The 17,779-nt window shown below is 42.1% G+C and overlaps 1 protein-coding gene across 1 annotated transcript; it reads right to left on the bottom strand.

The window, feature by feature from the left end:
• Nucleotides 1-7,439: 7,439 nt before the first annotated feature.
• LOC118429363 lies at nt 7,440-15,298 on the bottom strand. Its single transcript, XM_035839843.1, has 8 exons — nt 15,163-15,298; nt 10,823-11,251; nt 10,164-10,580; nt 9,967-10,034; nt 9,353-9,521; nt 8,954-9,021; nt 8,516-8,684; nt 7,440-8,161 (listed from the first exon to the last, which is right to left on the bottom strand). The coding sequence occupies exons 2-8, from the start codon at nt 11,187-11,189 to the stop codon at nt 8,157-8,159; spliced, it is 1,263 nt and encodes a 420-aa protein (XP_035695736.1). The 5' UTR covers nt 11,190-11,251; nt 15,163-15,298; the 3' UTR covers nt 7,440-8,156.
• Nucleotides 15,299-17,779: the final 2,481 nt, after the last annotated feature.

Here is a 17,779-nt window from a genome sequence, read left to right as displayed (position 1 = left end):
TATAATGAATATAGTGTTGAAATTGAATCAGAATGAGACCTAATGGAAATGTGTTGCTATGAAAACTCGATACCCCCTGGCATGCTAGAGGCCCTGCTCCACCATTTGCATATATAATAGGAGTCCTTTAAGTTTCGTTCGAGACGTGATAAAAATTTCGAGGTCATGTGCTATTGTGGTGTCCGACTTGTGGTCAGCAAAGCTTAGGGCACAACCCGCCGTACGTGCAAATACGTGCTGTCTACGTGGCAAAACGTGGGCAATCTTTTGGGATCCGTAAGTGGTAAGTACCGCCTCCATACAAACTTGTCGGGAATCCGACGGATTTTGGAGCACGCAGACACACCGTAGAATTTTACGTGCAGGCAAAACTACTTTGCGTTGCTGTGTTGACGTACTCCCTTTCTGCTCTTGCTAGTTGTTCCCCACGTTTTCAAAAATACGTGACGGACGTGGCCTCAAAAAAAAAAAAACGTACGGACAAATTGCACGTACGGAGGGTTATGCCCTTAGCTTAAGAGTCCCGGCGTGTACTACGATATTGTTTCAACCGCGAAACAATCCTTTCCACTCCTACCGTGAAATTTTATCCCCGTGAAAATAAATGAATGTACAGTATAAGACGAGCCATATCAGGGTACTTAATGGGTTTTTTTTTTTGTTTGGGACCATGCATGATAAATCAGGTAGTGATGTTTCACTATGGAGGTAAGTATGGAGACTTTTTGTGTAGCTGTGAGCCTCTGTGAAAACCACACTTAACTGTCATAAATCTACAATAAATTAGATGCATTTATTTGGGTTGTACATGGGGTATATAAGTACATTTGAAAATGAATCAAGTTGGTTTGGCACATGTTATCGTTGCTCTTTTATGTGGAGGGGTATGTTACTTACTAAACCATTGTGTAAACTTAATCTGTTCAATAATGAGAAGGGCTCTGCGCATGACTGGTGACCTACTTGCAGCCCCCTTCTTTTCTCTGAGGATAGATTGGAACCTGACCCAGGTTCGGCATTATCCAGCCTAACTACCTTCCCCAAATATTTGTCTGTGAACATATTAACCTGGAGAAGTCGCCAATGGATCCTAATGTGACATTTGGTTAGCGAAAGGGTCTTGACTAGGGCTCACACATTACCAATACAAAGCCGGTTTTTCATCTTGCACCGGTCCAGAAAAACCTAGTAGTACCTGAAAAAATCAGTCGACCGGACTTTTGACCGATTAGAAAATCAACAGATTAAACGATTATACCGGCAGGCTTTCACCTGTTTCCGGGCACACATGTACCCATATACCACACACAGAGATCCACACTCACACAGACAGCCCCCCCCCCACACACACACATCACTAACACACATACCCACATACTACACACACATACGCACACATATAACCACATACCACCACAAACTCATATACCCATAGTTAACACACACACACATACGCTCACATATATCAACACACCACAAACACACACACTCACACACACAAACGCACGTGCGTCCACACACACACACACACACTCACCCACACATATATACCCCCATACCCACCCACCCACACCCACACATATACCTACATACCACAAACACATACACACACACAGACACACAAGCGCACACTACACAAAAACACACACACAAACGCACACATACAAGCCCTAAGTGGTGTGATTAGTCAATTGTCAACAGACAAGATAAAAAGAATCACTCCGGTCACAGAATGAGGTATACAGATTCAAATGGCATCAACTGGAAGACCACGATAAATGTCAACAAGTGTACATATGATACAACCAAGATCAAACTTGCCCTACAAATTGGTGTGACAAGAGTATGGTTAATGTTCTGTGGTAAGCCACATGTCTGCAGATAGTCTGTCATAGAACGTGATATGCATTTTACTTACAGTCAAACCTGTATTAGTGGCCACCTTTGCGTAGTGATCACCTGGCCATTGCGGTCACATTTTGTTGGTCCCTTGGATATTTCCCATTGACCTTGGCATTAAGAAATAGTCTATAGTGGCCACCTGTCGACAACGGCCACGGCCACACGATTTCCGGTCGACCGGTCCCGTAGATACAGAAACACTGCCTATTGCGACCATATGGCCGCCATATGTCCCCCTGCGAGTCTAAAATCGTATTTTCCGAGAATTTGAAGTTCCCGACAGGATCATTTTGACGGTAGCAGAAGGTACGCGTGCCTTGAACGTTAGAGCCGAGTCTTTGTCTCCCAGCGTCGAGAAGAACAAGCTTCCCGGCATATATTCCTTTCCCGGCAATTTTCCTTTCGCGGCATATTTTCTTCCCGGCGTATTCTCTGAGTAAAAATCGCGAATTTTCGCCCCTGGCCTCCTGTCATCCTAGGGCGTTTCAGAACTCATGTTGGGCCGTGTGTATCATCTGCTAGAGGTCAAAGTTTGCGCCGAAGTAGAGGAAAAACCTCTTTTTCATGGCGCGACTCACGCCTGCCGTATTTGTTTGTTTTCACGCTGGAAGATACCACTGAGCTTCCCACGAAAGGGATGAATAAACTTTAAAGATAAACTGCGTCGTGGCAATAGATGTAATGAAGATAGTAAAATAGTTAAAAGGTAAAGAGACATTAACATTATCTTACTCGGACACTGCTTGTAATGGAATTTCTTAGACATGTTTCTTCTTCTAAATAACCGACCGTTTACGGAAGTGGACTCTGCCAGCAAAAGACTGGTGGCTGTGCAGCAACGACACCGTGCAGAATTACATAGTACTACAGGCCAAGTTTCCACAGCAAGTGCAAGTCAATGTACATTGATACTGTAAAAGCAGAAATGTTCGCGGTGGATTAATGTTCGCGGTTTTCGCCGTAGACACTTCACCACGAAATTAAAACCACAGCGAAAAGTCCCTTTTCCCGCTACCGCGAAATCAAATCCCCGTGAACTTAAATGCATTTACAGTATTATGTACATGTATGAGGTAAGGGTGGGTACCGGTACATAACCGGTTTTTCTTATTGGACCGGTCCAGAAAAACTGGACCTGAAAAATATCGGTGGACCTGAAGTTGGACCTATTAGAAAATGAACAGATTATATGATCAAACATTCACAAGTTTGGGGGCTTACCGGTCGAGGAAAATAGCAGGACCGAAGTAGAGTAGAGTTTATAGTCATTTCTACCAAGTCAATCATACAAAAGCAGTTAGCCATGTAGCTAGATTTTAAAACGCCAGTGGGAATTGAATACTAAAAAAAAATTCTTTGCAGCGAAATGGGCCATGATTCGTCCATTCACAAGTTCTCACATACTGAATCAGGTCCAGATTCAGTTCCGGACCTTGACCTAATCCTCTGGACCTGAACCAAACCTGGACCTGAATTTTCTGTACCGGTACCCAATCCCTAGTATGAGGTGAAGTCAGAGTCCAAAAGGCTGAGGACGTTCACTTTAGTTCATTTATCGAACTCACGAGCCTCTATTTTTAGAACAAAATACACCTTTAATAAGATGAAGAGCTTTATCACTTTATTTTTCATTTATTCAAGGGCCGTATCAGCGGTTCGTTTGTGGTTCAGCATTCAAGAAACTATTGAGCATTTGGGTAGGTGTCCACGAAAGAAAGGACAAGTTCCATCATGAGCCCCTTACTATTGGTAGCGGATACTACTATTTACTAGGTTCTTCAAACAGATAGCTTTAAGAACCACAACCACAAATAAACTTAACGTTTATAGTAGATTGGGTTCGAGTGTAAATGTATTGATGTGTAGCATATACTCATCACTCTACCTGTTACTCTGTTGTTTACTGGCAATTGTCAACCAGGCATGAACGTATAATGATAAAGTTATCGCGCTTATCAAAAGTAAAGTTACAACATTTGTTATAGTGTGACTCAATGTTAACATAGAAGAAGACGTTTATCTGTACGCACTGCAATTTCCCCACATTCCGCCTGGGGTCGAGGCTGCACAATTAACTACCTTCCCTGCTTCATCTGACAGCCGTTCATAGCGATCTCCAAGCAGATCCTACGGTGCCATAAGAAAGTACGAGCATAGAGCAACTAAGAGCATAGCCGGCCAAAGGGAGTCAAACGGGCACCGGCTGTTGCGCCCCGAACCTATATATGCTAGCACGGTTTGGGGCAGTGCCCGCGTGTCCCAAACCGTGCCTGGGGCAACGTGCTTTTTTCCTGCAGCCCCACCATCTTTGTTTTTCGGGGCGCTGTGATAAGGAAGAATCAACGTAATTCACGCTCGTCTTGGAGCATTTACAGACTTAGAGTTGATGTGGCAAAAACAGACGGATGTGTTCGCACTAATTTCTACCACAATGATATATATATATATATATATATATATCCAACACTGTAGATTTAACCACAAGGCATGGTTCTGCTTTTGCCCCATCAAAGGAGATATAAAAGCTCCTTGACCCCATGCACGGTTCTGGACACGCGGGGACAAGCACAATGTCGGGGCACAAGGAGTCTTAACACAATATTTTACGGAATTGAAAAGGAGTCAATATGTATTGTTATCTTCCAGAAAGTGCTGCTCATTCGTGGGTTCTCTCTAATGGTGGTCTTATCATAGTGCCACGTAGGGTCATGTCCCATGGTTCATGGTACTGTACTCTGCCTGGGTATTCTGGTGAGGGGGCGGTGAGGGAGGCAAAATTTCCTCGGTGATATGTTACAGTTCGTGCCGAAGGGCTGGCTAAGGTGGGCCCTGTCTGCATTCCAGGTTACTTTTACTCCGACTTCTTTCTTATAAAGGCCCCCTTTCCACTAGACGGCGATCGCTCTGCGCTCTCACTGCGACCTAAATATGATATATAACGTTATAACCTTTGCTTTCATACGGTATATTATACGAAACGTGAAAGTGTGACTGAGAATTAAGACAGGAAACGCACAAGTGTAAAACGATTCGTTTCTTTTGTATACAACTCGTTGAGCGATGTGTCATGTTTTTGGTCGCAGAGCGAGCGCAGCGAGAGCGCCGTTCTAGTGGAAAGGGGGCATAAGTTCAGAAAAGAACATTTCCATACTGAATTCTGCATTCTGCAAAGCTGAACAAAGGTTGGCCTGTTTGTTGATATTTTTGCTTTATTTGGCCGGTCTCGATAACGTTATACTGATTATCGTTATATGAAAAACCAGATCATTTAGGTCATATCATAATAAATAACAGAATTACCAACGTAAGAATAAAACACCAGGACGACAAGTATTTGGTCCACAAACTGCAATTTATTGCCACCATATTGAAAAAGAATATATATGATAGGCTAATAAAGAAAATCAGTAAATATTTCTGTCCAGATAGTGTCGATTTTGCATGTTCCTCACAATATTCGTGCTTCATGTCTGCGTATTCGCTTGTTCTAATGGTGTTTTTTTAGAACGCATCGAAACGTATAGACCATACACACGATGATAACAATTTGCGTTGATATGAATACATCTTCACATTCAGATTCAAGTTCACGCTATGCATTTAGATAGTTATATTGCATAAGATTAAAAACTGTACTCGCTAATTAATTAGAAATCTAGATATACTGCAAGAATGGTGAATAATATCTAATGTGAAGTAGGCCCTGATAACACTAGATGAAAACTAAAGGAAGTGAAATCAAAATGTTCTAAGGAGATCTTACTAACTAGTAACTTCTAAACTGGTAAAATTTTCTTGACTGATAATATTCTAAAAGATATGCCACATGTTCTAAAATCAGAAGGTATATTCCCTTTCTGCCTTTAACACCATGAAAGAAAAACTGAATTTTTTATACCTTAAAGCATGTCGTCCTTATTATAAAAAAATGTGCAAATTTGTAAATACGTATGTTTCCAAAACGTTTAGCAGTGCAGCTATTGACCACACGATTATCTAAACAAAAAGTTTATTGTCAGGAATAACAAAAATGAATGCTGCAACCTTGTTAAAGCATGTACTATGCAGGAAGTGAAGACTGGGGTCGAATGACTTTTAAATTAAAGGTTTTCCGTATAGACTGTAACTGATCGAATGACTTGAATTTTTATCATTACATCTTCTGACAATTCATATTTGAACATAAGTTTTTAGTAGTGGTAACATCATGGTGATGTAATGTAGATTTAAGAGAGAAAAAAAATTGTCTGCATCTGTTTTATTTACACATCTTATCATAGTTATTTCCTCTATCTAATTATCACAGCTCCACTTCCTACAATGTACAACTATTGTACAGTTTGCATTAGGACCATTTTCTCCCTCAACCCACCATAATTTTTGTTTTGTTTTTTTGTCCCGACAACAGGTCATGACCTCTCTCTATCCTTTCATCAGACTTCAAAATACACTTTTCTCCCGCGGTGGCCATGATAGATCGAAACCGAGGCCAATGTGGAAAACAAAAGACAGTCCATCATAATTAGCAGTTCAACCAATGATAGCATGGCAATCAGGAAATCGACCAATAACAGAATGGCTGTATGCCTTTGAAATATTTTGCATTATTATCGTTTATTTTGCACCCGTTAAGGAACAGTTATGCTTCTTTAAATTGCTGCATCTTTCTTTTCAAAACACTTGTTATGATACTATGTTGTGAAACTTGTGTGACGGTTTGGGAGAAAACTAAATCGGAACTGATTTTAGAAGTAAGTTCTGCCTGTTTGCCTCGTTGACCTCGTTTTCGATCTATCATGGCCGCCGCGTGAAAAAGGTGTCTTGTTTGTCTTGTCTTATGGGAGTGCATTGTGCAATGTTAGACAAGTTAGAAAGTGCTCATCTTTAGGGCTTTAAAATGTCATTGTAGCCAATTCAGTATCGTTTACAAATAAGATGCTAGCTTTATGTTGTTTGATGCAGGCGAGACATCTCTTCAATGATGGAATTCGAGATAGTTAGAACGACTCCACCAAGGTCTACATTTCAGTAAATACCTTTTTTTGCTAGTTTTCAGTATTGAGATTGATACCAGAAATCCTAGATACCAGTAATGTAAGTAGTAAAAACTACATTTAATGGTATCTTAACAAAGGGTTGTGTTTTCTCTATCATTGCACTGTTGAACTCAAAGAACCTGTACTTATTCTAGATGATGTCACTACTCTTAGACCTCAAACAGTTACATTTACGAATCTAAACAAACGTTTCCTTTTGTTAACAAAAACGTCACTTTCAAGTTCACTGCTGTCGACACAGCTAACTAATTTAGAAGATATGTTTTAAAACATACATTTTAAGTAATGTATCACCACAGTCCTGCAGTACAGTAGTGTGCAAGAAAATGGAGTATAAGATACACTGAAGGCACCAAATGAACAGCCTCTAGTTTAGAAGACCAGAGAAGACTCCCATTATGATACTTGATAAAGGAGGGTACAGTAGTGTGCACGAAAATGGAGTATGAAATACACAGAAGGCACCAAATGAACAGCCTCTAGTTTAGAAGATCAGAAAAGATGACCATTATGATACTTAATAAAGAAGGGTATAGAAGTGTGCAAGAAATTTAAAATGGAGTGTCAGATACACTGAATACACCAAATGAACAGCCTCTAGTTTAGAAGATCAAAAAAGATCACAATTACGATACTTGATAAAGGAGGGAGGAAAGAAGGCAAGTATTTGATGAGACAACGTAGATTTGACGTAGGCCACAGAAAACTAGCTGTTGCAAATAGCGTCCATATCTAAAACTAAATGCAAGAAAAAGGGACTAGAGAGTTATTCGGAAAAAGTAAATGATAGGTATAAAGCTTTTCAATAAAAAATTCTCCTGACCTATAACTTCTGGTTATTGTTTGATGTATTCGACATATAAGATAACGACACTTGTTGCATATCGTTAGGTAATAAGTGTGCAAAACTTTAATTGCTGTTGGTCATGGTGAAATTAGTCTTTAAAAGCACTTTTTACACACCTCGTATATTGGCGACCCTGATAGAAACTTTCGGAAGTTCCAAAATAAGTATATGGCATTTATGGATATCTGTACGTTTGAAATTTAGGTCTTCTACAATAACCAGAAGGAGGCAGGCGAAATCCTAATTAAACTACCCTCGTAAGGCACACCAGGTTGAGTCTCATTGGACAGTTCCATCAGTTGCTGAGCGCTTCAAGCGATGAACAGCGCTGACTCTTATCAGCTTGGAATTTAGTCTGCAAAATAAAACATAAATTGGTAACAATCAGATCCAACAGAGTTAACATTGCTTTAAATAAAACATATCCACTCCTTTTTGCTCCAACTTTCCTGTGGTAGCTCTTCACGCGATACTACATTTTCCTGATGTGTAAGTGATATAACCTCGCGGAATTATAACCTCATACACTCTCTCAATGATAAACAGTAATAGGACGAAAATGTAAGCATGTATTTTTGTTTTAAACATAAACTCACACTTTCACATCTTTCAAGAAAAAATATGACTTTACTTAATGTTTCGACCAGGTATCATAACACTTCTTAAACATTTCCTATTGTTTTAATATGTGTAGCTAAACTTTGTTTACCAGATTCCTCTTCCTCAGCGGCCGGCTCCGGACAGGTCCACAGTCCGTCTTTTCCCAGGAATGGCTTGTCTTCACCACTCTCTCCACATATCACCTCGTAGCACACTGTTTGATTCATCTCACAGATGCAGTTCTTTTCACCGTCATCAGATAACCAGGTGTCTCCTGCCTGTTGGACATAGCAATACGTTTATATGTGCATGTTAAATACTGGATTGCAAGGGATTGTTTGGAAATGGCAATGCACAAGCATGGAATTGAATTCAATAGGAAAGGCTTAACAACTTGTAGAGAACATAGCTCACCAGCATTATCAAAAACAAGCAAATTGAACATTACTAACAGGCCCCAAACAGCAAGCTTATTAGTACTACTACTGTGTGATGTGAATCTGCTTTATCTACATGTAGTAACTGCCGCACTACTGTACACACTAACCTGATGTTCTCCACAATCCTGGCCCTCGGTACCACGCACTTCAGAGGTCCTCTTTCCGGTAACCGTACCTGAAAAATTAGAATTTTGATGTCTGTCTGTCTGTTTGTTTCTTCCTTTCTTTCAAGTAACATTAGTAATGGCCACACTGATTGCAGAAAGCAGAAAAACTGAAAAGAAATGTTTACAAACCTACCTTTATAAACTTCAACTTTGACACTCTAGGAACTATGAACTACTATTATCGTAATAGACCTCGTTTTTTCTACTTACTCTATTATCTGTGCTTAATTACAGCTATGGTGGTTAGTGACGGAAGTCTGCATTTCGTAGACATCTGACATGTAGTCATCTATTTACTATTTCCAATAGTTTTCAGATCGGTAGCTAAACTTTGTTTACCGGATTCCTCTTCCTCAGCGGCCGGCTCCGGACAGGTCCACAGTCCGTCTTTTCCCAGGAATGGCTTGTCTTCACCACTCTCTCCACATATCACCTCGTAGCACACTGTTTGATTCATCTCACAGATGCAGTTCTTTTCACCGTCATCAGATAACCAGGTGTCTCCTGCCTGTTGGACATAGCAATACGTTTATATGTGCATGTTAAACACTGGATTGCAAGGGATTGTTTGGAAATGGCAATGCACAAGCATGGAATTGAATTCAATAGGAAAGGCTTAACAACTTGTAGAGAACAGAGCTTACCGGCATTATAAAAAAAAGCAATTAAGCAAACAATAAATTGAACATTATTAGCAGGTCCCAAACAGCAAGCTTAGTACAAGTGAGATGTGAATCGGATTTATCTACATGTAGTTACTACCGCACTACTGCGCACACTATCCTGATGTTCTTCACAGCCCTGCCTAGTCAGATGGGAATCTGCTTTATCTACATGTAGTAACTGCCGCACTACTGTATACACTAACCTGATGTTCTTCACAGCCCTGCCTAGTCAGATGGGAATCTGCTTTATCTACATGTAGTAACTGCCGCACTACTGTATACACTAACCTGATGTTCTTCACAATCCTGGCCCTCGGTACTACGCACTTCAGAAGTCCTCTTTCTGGTCACCGTACCTGAAAAATTAGAATGTTGATGTCTGTCTGTCTCCTTCCTCTCTCTCTCTCTCTCTTTCATTTGACCTTTAAAGGGTCATAACGATTGAAGAAAACATAAAAGATGAAAAGAAATTTTTACAAACATACCTTCATAAACTTCAACTTCACAGATTGACAAGGTACGGCTGTTGCCAGGCAGACGGATCCCCACATATCGCCCTCTTATCCCGTTACAGTTGGTGGCAATCTTATTCTTATTAGTGGGGATGTAAATAACATCGCCGCAGCGTTGGTTACGGTCTACGCGTTCTTCGTTTCCAATGTAGAGCTCGAAGCGGTTAAGTCGCCTTCTTGTCTTGCCCTGGCGGTTGATGATGACCACCCACTTGACACTGACTTCGGTACCAAGGTCTACTCGCAACCAAGGGTTCGACTGGCACGGAGTGGACGTGCAGCACGCGCTATTCCAGTCCGGGTCCCTACAACCGTCAGTCGCTCGGGAGGCAACCCCGTTATATGCGACGTCTGACTGAACAGTTGGTTTTCCCCAAGCTATATTTGTAGCTGTAAGAAAATAAAATAGGACAACGTTAATAACAACACACAGAGGTAATGAAAAACATGCTTGAGTACAGCTATGATCAGTTCAAAGGATTTAAAATTACAGCTCTAGATGAGCATTCAGGCCTTCAGTTAAGAAGACTGTGATATAATAGTGAGGAAAAACTTGAAACAAATCCAACGGTTACGCTGTCCAAATGATTGCTTTCATCATTACAATGTTTGTCTAAATCTGCCTTACCCACCTGCATAAACCTCCACTTCGCACAGCGATAGGGTTCGCTTCTTCCCCGGGAGTCTGATGCCCACGTACCTGCCCCTCATCCCGCGGCAGTGGACAACATGCTCGGTATCTGTCAGGCAGAAGCGATGATGCCCGCCGCACATCGGGTTCTTAGTCACGTCAGTCCTGTCCCCCACGTGGACGTCGAAGGGCGTGATCTTCTCAATCAAAAAGTCTTGACGGTTGACGATGGTGACGTGGTCGACAGTGACCGAATATCCCAAATCAACATACCAATATGGGTCGTCTTCTTGAGATGTTTTTGTGCAAAATCTGCTTGCCCTTTGGGGACTTCTGTTTCCGTCGACAGCTAGACCGGGGGATCCCATGGAGTCAACACTAGACTGAAACGCAGCTCTTCCTGATGCAATGTTTGGGTCAGCAGCGTGAGCTGTAAATAACATTAGTGCATACGGTTTCATTGTACGTCCCGAGGAGAGGTCAGAGTCAAGGAAGAGAACACAGAGACCTCAGAGGCTTTCTATCAAAAGTTTTTACGAAAGGAAGAAGAATGCCTTGTTGAAATTTTATTGCTTTCTCATATATACTCCTCAGTTTACCGAAATGTCCATGATTTTTCCTATATTGTTCTGCTTCCCCCTACACAGGCAGTTTAAGGCCTGTGACACCTGTAGATTCTCAGTCGAGCAGTTATATGGCCATAACTTTTAATGTAACCATCTGTTTTCAACAATTTTTGGCCAGTTAACGTAATTCACCCATATTCAAAATATGATGACAAGAAAATTGTGGATCCTCACTGTTTTGGGTTTAAAAAACCATTTTTTGGTAAAAAATAGGGATGCTATTAAAATGGGTCTGTGCCCACTATGAAATGATTGTCTAACTGAGTCATATTTTCTGGAGTAATAGATTATATCTCTGTGATATCTAATATGCCTGGGGATCTTGCCGCTATACCTAGGTAAGGCTTCATTTTGGGGCAAAAACAAAATTTTTTGACAATTTTTTGGTATTTTTCGTACAAATATCAATACAGCCACGGAAATTAAAGATATTGCAAGAAGACCCGCTTGATTTCCGAAGGTCTGAGGCTTAATGAACCAAAATCTGCACAAAACTCGTAATAAAACTGGTGCCCTTATGTGGGCAGGGGCCGACGAAACACTACTTACCCTACAAGAACTGCGTCCAAAGACATGTTTGACTGTACGTAACATAAACCGATGGTAAAATATGAATGTTTTATGTCTGTATCTGTTAAATCGCTGTTGTATCAATGCGAAATTTCGCAAGCAGTTAGCCTTATAAGGCATCAGTCAACTGCCATACAATCATTTTGGGCTAGAAATATCGATTTATAGCATTATTTTGCTGTTTCCTTGAAGTATGAGCGCCTCGCTGTTTTCCCGCCACTCCACACCCCGGGAGGTTGGAACACATGTTCGGACTGTACCACTTGCAGCTCTCGCGGGGGTGCCCTTTTGTTAACCGCTTCTAGTTATGTGGATATTTGATAAATACTAGATCAATATCTTTAACACTCAACATTAATAAGTCTTAAAAAGTAGTTAGTGTAACCCATACATCGTAAGTTAATGTTTTCGCAATGTAACATTAGATACTGACATTGGACCGTTCTAAAAACACTCCGGCCCGGCGGGGTTACCTAAGGTCACGCAGTGGTTCGAATTTCATGTTCGACCAAAATTGTCACAGGCCTTAAAGTGCCCGTGTATATTGTCCTGCTTCCTAATATACTGTCCTTAATCTCCTGTATTGTCCTGCTTTCTAATATATTGTCCTATTTCTCCTACATTTCTCCATCTAGGGTACAGATCACAGGCAGGGCGACTCACAATTACCACAAACTGTTACTGCCAGAAAAATAAAACCAATTGGTTTCTAGATTCCTGTATTCCATGCCTGACACGCCTCATTAATCAATATGGTTAGTGATTTTTTTGATAAATATGGTTACAAGCTACATATCTGTTTTAGCTAATATCTGTCTCACACGAATTATGCAAATTGGGCTCTGTTGTGAATACCTTATGTATTATACTGTTCAGTACTGATCTAGCCTGGTGCCCATTGAGCCCTTACGTACTAGAGAATCTCCAATCTAAGGTAATTATAGCCTCCTAATGATACAACTCATTAGTTCCCTTCATTTACCGCTACGGAACCATAGTATTTTCTCATTACTTGTGCAAGTGACACATATTTGTTGTCTATCAAAATCCTCCTCTATCTCAGTTACGTAATATGTTATATGTTGGAGAGTCCATCTTGATTTATAAAACGTCTTGTTATGCAATTATTTTACCCCCTGATTTGCATCTAAAAAGTAATAATCATCATTGGTCAACAACTTCCCTTTCAAGCTCTCAGCTACATGGATAAGGTAATTGTGGTAATGGCGAAGGTAATGGCGAAGGTAATTGTATTCCATTAAGGCCATAGCAAATAAATCTTCTGGATGACACCCTCTTTAGACTGCAAAAATAGTAAAGGAGAAATAAAACAGCATAGCTACATTTTAAAAATAGACACCATAAACGTTGTAACAAGAATCAAAGGGATAATACATGGCATCACTGCCAACAATGCATTTATTCTAGATCTTGTACATCAAGACAGGTACTGGTGAAGTAAAAGTGACCTAGTGCTTTCGACTGGTATCACTAATAACCGCTTTCAACCAGGGCGGCGCTCTCAAGGCGCTCCCTCTGCGGCCTAAAACTGACAATAGCACGCAAAAAGCGCGGTGGGATCACCAAGGTCGCCATGGAAGCGCGCAGAGAGCGCGATGGTAGCGCCATGGTCGCCATAGAAGCGCGCAGAGAGCGCGATGGTAGCGCCATGGTCGCCATAGAAGCGCGCAGAGAGCGCGATGGGAGCGCCATGGTCGCCATAGAAGCGCGCAGAGAGCGCGATGGGAGCGCCAAGGTCACCATAGAAGCGCGCAGAGAGCGCGATGGTAGCGCCATGGTCGCCATAGAAGCGCGCAGAGAGCGCGATGGTAGCGCCATGGTCGCCATAGAAGCGCGCAGAGAGCGCGATGGGAGCGCCAAGGTCACCATAGAAGCGCGCAGAGAGCGCAGAGAGCGCCAAGGTCGCCATGGAAGCGCGCAGAGAGCGCGATGGGAGCGCCAAGGTCACCATAGAAGCGCGCAGAGAGCGCAGAGAGCGCCAAGGTCGCCATAGAAGCGCGCAGAGAGCGCGGTGGGAGCGCCAAGGTCGCCATGGAAGCGCGCAGAGAGCGCGATGGGAGCACCAAGGTCGCCATAGAAGCGCGCAGAGAGCGCGATGGGAGCGCCAAGGTCGCCATAGAAGCGCGCAGAGAGCGCGATAGGATCGCCATGGTCGCCATAGAAGCGCGCAGAGAGCGCGGTGGGAGCGCCAAGGTCGCCATGGAAGCGCGCAGAGAGCGCGATGGGATCGCCATGGTCGCCATGGAAGTGCGCAGAGAGCACGATGGGATCGCCAAGGTCGCCATGGTCGTTATTACCTCCGCGACTGTTTTCAGCCTGCTCAGAGCCGTCTCCGTGAGAGCGCCGTGGACGGCGATCCAACGATGAGCGCAGAGAAAGTGCCAAAAGAGCGCGCAACGAGCACCGTGAGCGCCAACACACAGCGAGCGCGGAGAGCGCAATTGGTCTCAACAGTGGTTTATGACACCAATTTATGATACCAGTTTATCATTTCTCAACTTTTGAATTTCAGCATTATGACATTAGGTTTTAAATTTGTTCTTCATCTGTCATTGAAGTCCTATTGTCAATAAATCGAACTGTTGTACTTTTTTATGATTTACGCTAATAACATGGTATGATAAAGAAATTTATGTCGCTGGAGAGATTCCACTAGAGCAGCTTTTCTGGCGTCGCGGCGCTCTCAGTCTCACGGTGCTCTGGCCAATTTCCCACCGCAGCGAAAGCGCGGTGAGAGGGCCGTCAAGTGGGAAAAGGGCCTAACAAAGTTGGTAACTCATGTCTTCTATATAGTGGTGCCACTTTTGCACCTTACGAACTAGTTTCACTTCTACACTCCTTCAGCCATGGCTATCTCGCTAGCGTCCCTTCCGAAGTACAATCATTAGTACAACACATTTGCTCATTTTTGTAATTTTTCATGTCGACCATCTCTAAAGAAGAAAATCTTTTTTTTCTGAAATCATGCAAAGAGTACAGGGCGCGCGGATGTCATCCATAAAATATTCTTGCCGTGGCCTTATGCTTAGATTATTGCTATAGTTCATCGTCAAGGCTTTTACATTGTTGACCGCCTCTTTCAAATTGGCTTATTCTTATTATGAAATAATAATATCGTACATACCTGAGTCACAGATGAGGTCGATTCCAGTCCATTGTCCATCATTGCAGGTCTTTTTGCTGCTGCCAGAGGCTTGCGTGAACCCTGTAGTGCACCTGTACGTACATTTCTCTCCGTGTGTGTAGGGGGGGGAACAGGCGCTCCTGATGGTGTTCGCTGGGGTCGGTGGCTCGGGGCAGCCCCCTGGTGTCGGTGAAAACAAATAGAAATACCCGATTTTAGAACCGTCAGGAGAAGGTGGAAAAATAAGCTCTTGGGTTGCATTGTCAACCGACAACCCACTGATGATGATCACCTACGTCTATCTACCCGATAATTTCCTCAATATGTGATTTACTAAAGATGTTCAATGATGGCAACTTTCACATTTACTGACTTGTATCAAGAAAAAGCCAAGAGAATCAAGATAGGATGTATTACTACGTTCTCACAGGAGAATTGTGGCATTTGATTTGTTAATATTCTACAATCCTGTGTAGAAAGTTTGCTGGCAGATGTGTCCCTCCAACTCCAGCAACCCAGCCTATCTAATTTAGATGTTTTTACGATACTTTGACAGGGGGAAGAAGTTATTTGCCCGACTCTTGCTTTTTTCTTTATCATTCTGCTTTCTCATGTTTTCTCCTACTTTCTGTTACGTACCATAGCCTGCTTTCTTCCACATTGTCCTGCTTTCTCCTATATTGTGCTGCAACGTATCATATTGCCCTGCTTTCTTCTGCATTGTCTTGCACTTCCCTACATTGTCCTGGCTTTTCCTATACTGTCCTGCGTATCTCTATGCTGTCATACATACTTTCTTTTATGCCGCCAGTCGCTAAAGAGGCTTACCCAGCAACGTCGACAGTGATCCGGATCCTTACAATGCTGTTACATGTATATATAGAGCTTGAGATTTTAGAAGTGGTCGGCCACGCTAAGGCTCTACCCCGCCAGGTTTTCTAACTCACCCCGGCCCCGTGGGCTGTTAATTGTTGAACAAATCTACTAGATGTGCCATGGGTCCTTATGGTAGCATTGAGTAGCTAGCCGTGACGAATCCAGACACCGCATTTGTTTACTATATCACCGTTAGTACCCTTCCACACAATAAAAGTGATGCAGGAGGAGCAGTGTAAAGTCAATTAGTTATGCTTTTCAAATGCAACAACGCTCGGATGTTCAAAAGAAACTTACTGAATACACAACCGTAAATTTCAGCCCTCATATCCATAAAGTTGTGATAGGTCTGAGGCAAAAAACGCACAAAACGAGTTTGAATGGGGTTGTCCAGTGTGTTTCTTACAGGGGTGGTCGCGTCATTGTTGCCTGGAAATACCTAGACGGTAAACAAATAATCAATGTGAGTTTTTTTTCCTCTTTTGCATAATACATTCAGCTCGTCACCACGACAATTGACAGATGGAACCAATATCATTAGCAAGTTAAATATACACCCTAGCAGATAACTGTTCTCCCTCGTAAAGCTAGAAGGACATATTTCTTTATTTCTGTTTAGAAATCGAATAGAATAAGAAGACATATTCGTAACTAGAAAGGCCGACATTTGCTTAGGAGCAAATACAGCATCTTTCAGCCATACCTATTCCCATGCAACATTTAACTGTCTCAAATAACCCCTGCTCGAAAATGGAACATTTAGGGGCACACCCCCGTTTCTCGCCCCCATTGAAACGTATAGTTTAATAAGAGACTACTGTAAATGCAGAAATGTTCGCGGAGGATTAATGTTCGCGGTTTTCGCGGTGACCACTTCGCCGCGAAATTAAAACCACCGCGAACGTTTTTCTGTTGTGGTATTAGACGGCAGTCTATGGTGTTACCGCGAACTTTAATCCACCGCGAAAAGCCCTTTCTCCCGCTACCGCGAAATTAAATCCCCGCGAACTTAAATGCATTTTTTTCAACGACGCCGTATTTCCAAACAAAATGTTTCCCGGGAACTACACCTATACAGTATACAGGAAGTAAAAATGTAAAAATGTACCATATGGTCTAACATATCTGATTTGCAGGAAAATGGTAGCACCAAAAATCTCTCAATATCCTAATGAATTTCGAAAGCCCGTAGCGATGACGTCATCGGTCAAGCTGCACCTACTTTTGCTCGGGAAAAAATACAGCACTTTTCTTTCCAGTCCAGTGAGATAAATGTGGCAACTATAGACAGGTGGCCACTTTGAAGAAAATGCTGACCTATTGACTAAGAGCAATAAGTTACACATATAATTTCAGTACCCACGGATCTTTATTCATATAAACATTGCACAGGTAAGCCAATTGTTTAGATTTACAGTTCCAAACATTCTGACGATAAATATTCTCGCCATTGTCAAACTTACTTATCAAAACTAAACTGGCCAATTTTCCCGCGATTTCCGCCAAGTAGCATTTCCTCGATTGCCTCAACTGACCCTGCTAAAGTCAAATCTACCGAAAATGATTGATATTGCCACGCAGAATGTTGGTAAATTCATTGACAAAGACTTGTACTCTAACGTTCAAGGAACGCGTACCTTCTGCTACCGTCCAAATGACCCTGTCGTTAACTCCAAATCCTCGCAAACTACTATTTTATATGTATAAAACCGGGCGAAGGGTGACATTCGTCCGCTGTGTT

This window comes from Branchiostoma floridae, chromosome 13 (genome assembly GCF_000003815.2).
Source record: "Branchiostoma floridae strain S238N-H82 chromosome 13, Bfl_VNyyK, whole genome shotgun sequence".
NCBI classification, from domain to species: Eukaryota; Metazoa; Chordata; class Leptocardii; order Amphioxiformes; family Branchiostomatidae; genus Branchiostoma; species Branchiostoma floridae.
The sequence above is the reverse complement of the archived record's forward strand: the minus strand, read 5'-3'. Positions and strand labels throughout refer to the sequence as shown.